Source organism: Triticum aestivum, chromosome 1A, assembly GCF_018294505.1.
Source record: "Triticum aestivum cultivar Chinese Spring chromosome 1A, IWGSC CS RefSeq v2.1, whole genome shotgun sequence".
In the NCBI taxonomy this organism is placed as follows: domain Eukaryota; kingdom Viridiplantae; phylum Streptophyta; class Magnoliopsida; order Poales; family Poaceae; genus Triticum; species Triticum aestivum.
The window spans coordinates 587,063,405-587,069,756 of NC_057794.1; the positions used below are offsets into that span (position 1 = coordinate 587,063,405).

At 47.4% G+C, this 6,352-nt stretch overlaps 1 protein-coding gene across 1 annotated transcript; it reads right to left on the reverse strand.

The window, feature by feature from the left end:
* Positions 1-459: 459 nt before the first annotated feature.
* On the reverse strand, positions 460-4,171 carry LOC123070312 (uncharacterized). Its single transcript, XM_044493454.1, has 9 exons — positions 3,867-4,171; positions 2,558-2,672; positions 2,361-2,467; positions 1,888-2,013; positions 1,655-1,775; positions 1,466-1,550; positions 1,248-1,361; positions 1,116-1,155; positions 460-842 (listed from the first exon to the last, which is right to left on the reverse strand). Exons 1-9 carry the CDS (start codon positions 4,044-4,046, stop codon positions 690-692), a joined length of 1,041 nt encoding a protein of 346 aa, XP_044349389.1. The 5' UTR covers positions 4,047-4,171; the 3' UTR covers positions 460-689.
* Between the last annotated feature and the right edge of the window lie 2,181 nt (positions 4,172-6,352).

The following is a 6,352-nucleotide window of genomic DNA, read 5'->3' on the forward strand; positions in this document are numbered from 1 at the left end:
GGGAACAAGGATGATGCAAGAAAAGATGGATAGATTTCCAGCGGAAGAAGTTGTACATGCGTGTGGAATTTTGAGTGTTTCTGCTGCTGGTTGAGTTCGAACGAAACAAAATGAATCACTTGCTTGTTCGTTGAATCCAGATAGATTTATAAATTTCCCAACTGACAACTTGATAGCTCACATACTACATCTGTTTGGATGGATGGCCTTTAACTTGGCTGCTCCACAAGACAGTGGAGAATTCAAGCAAGCATCAACAGTGGGGAATTCTACCAGTGATGATACGGAACCATACAAACTACACCAGATAACCACGTATGATACAGGGAACTAAACCAGTATAACGCAAAAGTACTCGCCACAAATCAGGGACTATGGTCTGACAGCACCGTGATTCAAGTTCAGGCTACTCCAAGGCACCTTCCAAAAGCTCGGCACGGCACAGGACCACAGAGGTACTGAGATGCAAAAGTCGACCAACCATTCTCATTGTCAAGCCTACCACTCCAACATGGGAATAAAGCGCACAACCACGTACACGTCGTGTTTCGAGTCCCGACTTCCGAGCGTTATAGTTTGAAATCACCAGGGACGGTCGATGCTAGTTACTAGTAGTAGTAGTAGATAGTATATGTTTTTCCCCTCTCCGCCACAGGCCTCGCATGCCAGATTCCTCCGTGTCTCGCTCGCTACCTGAGCCACCACCGCTGGACCATGGAGATGGGTGTCTGGAGGAACGGTGCGTAGCGGTCGATGTACGGGTTGACGGTCCGCCCGATCTTGGCCCACGCGCTCTGGTGGTAGCTGGATGTCACGGGCGCGCGGTACATCATCTTCAGCACCTGAATAATAACAGTCAAGCAAGCCAGGAAAAACGACCAGTAAGTGACGATGCAGTGGAAAGGCAACTATCAGCATAACAAAGTCGCAACTGCTAAAGGAAGCGCCGCTAGCTGAAGATTGATGGTTGCTAGGTGTACACTCAACTATGGCTTGATAACATGCCACAAAACACATCAAATTGTGCCTCGCGTTATTTATTCCCCAGCTATGTAGTGAATGCATGGAATCAGTGAGAACATATATAAAGATCAGATGTGCAGAAGATAACTTACGTTCCAGTACATGAATGTCTGGATGAAATTGCGCCTCCACCTGCAAGATAACAAGGTGTTGTAAGTCATAAGATGCGCTAACTAAGATGAAATAAAGTCTTCATGATTCCAAGGAAAGTCAGAGCAACATACGAGAACAGTGATATGATCAGAAGGAACCCCAAGGCAAGTTCAGCATTCGAGCTAAGGAGGCTGAGCGTGGTGTTGTTTGTCTCCACCCAAAGGCAAGGCTCTTCCAAGTATCCCCTAAACGAGATAACAGAAAGACAATGTTAGCCACAGGGCAGTGGAGACTGGTTGTGCAGCAAACTACACAAATGGAATTCAGAGATAATTCAACAGATAACTACCTGTAGAAAGATGAGCGGGAAAAGTTACGCCTTAGGAATCTGGCAACATGATCAAGCGCCCAGCAGAAGACAGGTAGCGCAGCAACTGTGAAAAAAAAAAGGAAGATCGGAACTTGTAAACATTCATGTGAAAGTTTCGGAAAACAGATATCAGAATCATGAACTTGCAAGAGAAAAACTGTATATTACTCTTTAAGTGCAGCTGAGATGTGACGAGCAACAAAGAGAACATTAAATGGATAAAGTCCTTGGCTCCAAGTACTGACTGCAACCAACCCTGAATTGCAGCCATGTTCAATTCTCTTGGTTTCTTCATGCACAACGGGAAAAAAAAGGTGAATTAGATCAACAGGGTCATCAGGGCAAGAAACACAACAAAAATAGGATGGACCATTCAAGGTTCAGGTAGGAAGGTATTTTACCCCATAGGTACTGTATAACGAATATCCTGAGGAGAGGACTGTTCCCAGCAACGAAAGCTTGCAAGCTCTGTCTGCAAGATGTTTTGGCAAGATCGGAAGCATTCCCAGACCAGCAACAACCAGTACCTGATCAGATGGAAAAGTTTGGGCATGTCATGCTCAACTACAATAGACCAACAAGCAAGAGATAAAGGTAAGAACAAAGGTAACATGCACAAACCATTGTTATATAATTTACATATAAGAGGTGATTTTCCAATGCAGAATGAAGGTATTGATAAGGAGAAGACTAAAAAGAGAGATGACATGTCAGGTTGTCCGCAAGGATCACCGTAATTGTAGGAGCAAACTAGGTTGTCCACAAGGTCTGCCGTAAGGGTAGGAGCAACCAGAACCAATGAATTTGCGCCTTTCAGCGAATATTACATAATTACACATTCATACTGTGAAGAGAAAGGTGGCTTCTTCCTTACCCAGGCATTTACGGAGAAATGTATAGTCTTTGCATCGAAACGTAAAGGGTTTGCAGCCCCTGCTTGTGGTGCTGCTGGTGGCGGGGCAGCTGATCTGGAACTAGAACCTACACATGATATGTATGAACTCAGCTGTCAGACACAGTCCATGAAATCGTTGGATCTTATATGGCTAGTAAAAGTGCAGTATATTTGACCTGAATTGCGAGCCCTGACACTCTCACTGGATGCTGAAGGTGAAGACCTTATGTCTGGCCTGCTCGGCTGAGTGGAACCAGTGGTTGACATAGGCTCGACCACCAAATCACGATCCTAACAAGTCAAGAAAGCAAACCAAGCAGATTTAGACCTTATCATGGTTTGAAGGATATGACTCGTATCGGTAATGAAAGAAACAACCAAATTCAAGTGTCAAACTTGTGTTCTTCATCTAAACTTTTTGACACTGAGTAATAACACTAACTCTCCCCGCACAGTGGAAGACACATGTCCATCTACTTAGCAGATGGTTTGTTTGAGCAATTTAACTAAGGTTTCCCTGCTGATGAAATAATACAGGTTTGAACGAGCTTGAGCTCAAGATGCAGCAACAGAGAGCACCAGAGGGTTGTGACATCAAGTTACAGCACCTCCAATCTCATTAAACTGATAGTAAGTAGCAGATGGAAACAGCACTTTCAAACTTATGACAAGGAAGCCATAGCGATCCGCGGCCAACAAATCACGATCTTATCAAATCAAGAAAGCAACCCGACCAGCTTTAGACACCACCACCCTTTGCAGGATATGATTGAAACCCACAGGGGGGGTATTCAGAAATGGCCATATTCAAGTAGATAACTGTGTTTGCCATCTTCTAGACTCTGCCACGTCCGACATGGAGTAAAAAATCGCAACCCCACAGAGAGGCAGCAAGAAGGAAATGTATATATCTACCAAACAGCTGGTTTGTTCAAGCGAACAAGCGTATCTGGAGCCTGCTGAGGCTCGAGAAGCAGTAACCGGTCGACCTGGAGAACACCAGAGAGAGGGTTCTATTGTAGCAACAAGCAACAGCAAACCTCCCCTTAGCTAATCAGCTACTAGTAAGTAGTAGCATTTTCCTAAAACAAGCAACGCCTGCAGATCGCAATTGAATACAGCCTGCGACCTGCCTGCCGGGAGTAGTCCAATTCTGGTACCAAAATTCAGCACCAAAGCGAGCATCTGGATCTCGAGATGCAGCAAAAGGAGCTACAACACCTCCATCTGTACTAATCTCAGCTAGTAGAGCACTAAGCAGCAGCTGAAGACATCTCCCGGTCTGAAATAGTCAAGGACGAGCAGCACGAACAGATCGGCGCCAACTAGTGAGCAGGCGGCCTCCCGCGAAGCACCCCGACTAGGGTACCGCGATCCAGCAAGCCGCGGCACAGAAGGGCGGCGGCAGATTCGGGCTACTAGGTACTAGCTAGGCGCCAATCGACCGGAGCGAGGGGGGAAGGGGAGATAGGGGGAGATGCTCACGATGAAGCGCTGGTAGAACTTGCGGCGGAAGTGGGCGATGACGTCGGGGCGGGCGGCGAGGTGCGGCGGCACGAGGACGTTGGACCAGTAGTCGGCCCAGCGCGGGTCGGCCTCGTAGTCGTAGGCCGCCGCCGCCGCGCGCTTCGCCTCCTGCTCCGCCGCCGCGTCCCCGCCCCCCATCTCGGCCGCGCTGCTGCTGGTGGCGTCGACGGCGACTTTGGAGACTTGGGAGTGGTGGGTGGTTGGTTGTCTTCTCTGGGGAATTTCAGGAGGAGGAGATTTGGTCGGTTCGATGACGCGACCGCCGCATCGGACGACTCGACGCGGCTTTCTCTTCTTTCTTTTTTCTTCTTTTTTTTTGAGGGAACGGCTTTCTCTTCTTTCTTTCCCCTTCGCTCGCTCTTTGGGCCTTTAGCGGATGGATGGAATCGATCTCGCTGGGCCTGTAGATGCTCCTTGCTGGGAATCTGGGCCGTCCAGCTTGTTCAGGGGCTCTGTCGTCGTCGTCGGCCCTTTGTGTTTTGCGCGAATGCGAATCCCGCCATCCGTCCGCGTCAGGTCTCTACATCCGTATGTGATTCATAGTAGAATCTCTACAAAAACTATATTTAGGAACGGAAAAAGTATAAGATAATAGAAGCTCATGACTACAGATAATCTAAGAAAGCAAATCACTCGAGTGTGTATTATGTTCTCACAATGAATCCACGAATCATTTGGTGTTGTTTGAATGTCTTGTTTGAATCACCTTGAGGTTCCATTGATATAAGCTCAGCCACATCTCTACTACTACTACAACAATCTGGTTTTCTTACAAGAGCAAAACTCTGCTCTCAATACAGCCTGCGCGGCAACTGTCACTGCACCACGGTGGAGCTTTGGCGACACACCTCTGTAGGCAAAGGTCCACTGGTCTCCACACAGCATTTGCCGGCATAGATATGTAGCTTTGTTGTCGCATCATCTGTCGATCGGCAACCATCCACCATCGTCGACCAATTATGTGTCGGCAACATCTTAACGACAACAACAATTCATCTGGCAGCAGGTTTCTCACTCGACGTAAGTAGACGCATGGGCACGACCAAGGGCCAGCATTGGTAGCTTGTATGCACATAAGATAAGTGTCGGCGTAGTGAACACGTGTGAAGCAGTCAATGCAAGTACCTGAAATGTTGGCGCGCGAGTGGGGGAAATTTCGGCTACGCCGTTCAATTTAGACCAGCCCCCAAAATCAAGGACCCAAACCTAATACACAGTTGCCGCTCCACCCATGGTCCTCAATGTGCCACCCTCACCCTCCCACCCTATCCGCATCGCCGCTTCACCACCTGTTGCCGCGCGCCGTCCGTCCTTGCACTCCTCCACCTGCACACCCTCTTCCTTGCCGCCACCATCCTCGCGCACCCCGTCCTCTGGCCACAGGGGTCGCAACTCCACCCGTCCGCTGCCCCCCGACCACCAGATCCATGAGTCCACATTTTGCTTGCACTGTTGTGGCGCTATTCTTGTACGATACTGGCTACCTAGTTTTTTTCTTGAATACAGTACAGACGCAAGCGCTCATATACACGCGCATATACTCACCTTTACAAACGCACACCCTACCCCTATGAGCACCTTCAAAAGACTGACCCGACATCTCACTGAATGCGCATCGCCAGAAATCCTGAAATAAATCCAGAAATAAATGCGAGCACCAGGACTTGAACCCTGACGGGCTGGGGATACTACAGTCCCTCTAACCATCCAACCACATGTTGGTTCGCAATACTGGCTACCTAGTTAGTAGTTTTGGTTTAGCTACATCTACATGCTCTTGTGTAAGTGTGCTGCATAGTTACCGTGGTGTTTTTGTTGGTACAACAAGTGCAATATTGGTTTTTATTCTGACCATTTGTAATTCTTACTGAAGTCTCCTTTAAACCCTGAGAATCACTAGTAGAAAAGAGGGCTTTGGTTCAGGCCGGGTCAGCCCATTAGTCCCAGTTCAGTCCAGAACCGGGACCCATGGGGGCATTGGTTGTTGGAAATATGCCCTAGAGGCAATAATAAAAGCATTATTATTATATTTCCTTGTTCATGATAATTGTCTTTATTCATGCTATAATTGTGTTATCCGGAAATCGTAATACATGTGTGAATAATAGACACCAACATGTCCCTAGTAAGCCTCTAGTTGACTAGCTCGTTGATCAACAGATAGTCATGGTTTCCTGACTATGGACATTGGATGTCATTGATAACGAGATCACATCATTAGGAAAATGATGTGATGGACAAGACCCAATCCTAAACATACACAAGATCGTATAGTTCGTTTGCTAGAGTTTTCCAATGTCAAGTATCCTTTCCTTAGACCATGAGATCTGTAACTCCCGGATACCGTAGGATTGCTTTGGGTGTACCAAAAGTCACAACGTAACTGGGTGACTATAAAGGTATACTACGGGTATCTCCGAAAGTGTCTGTTGGGTTGACATGGA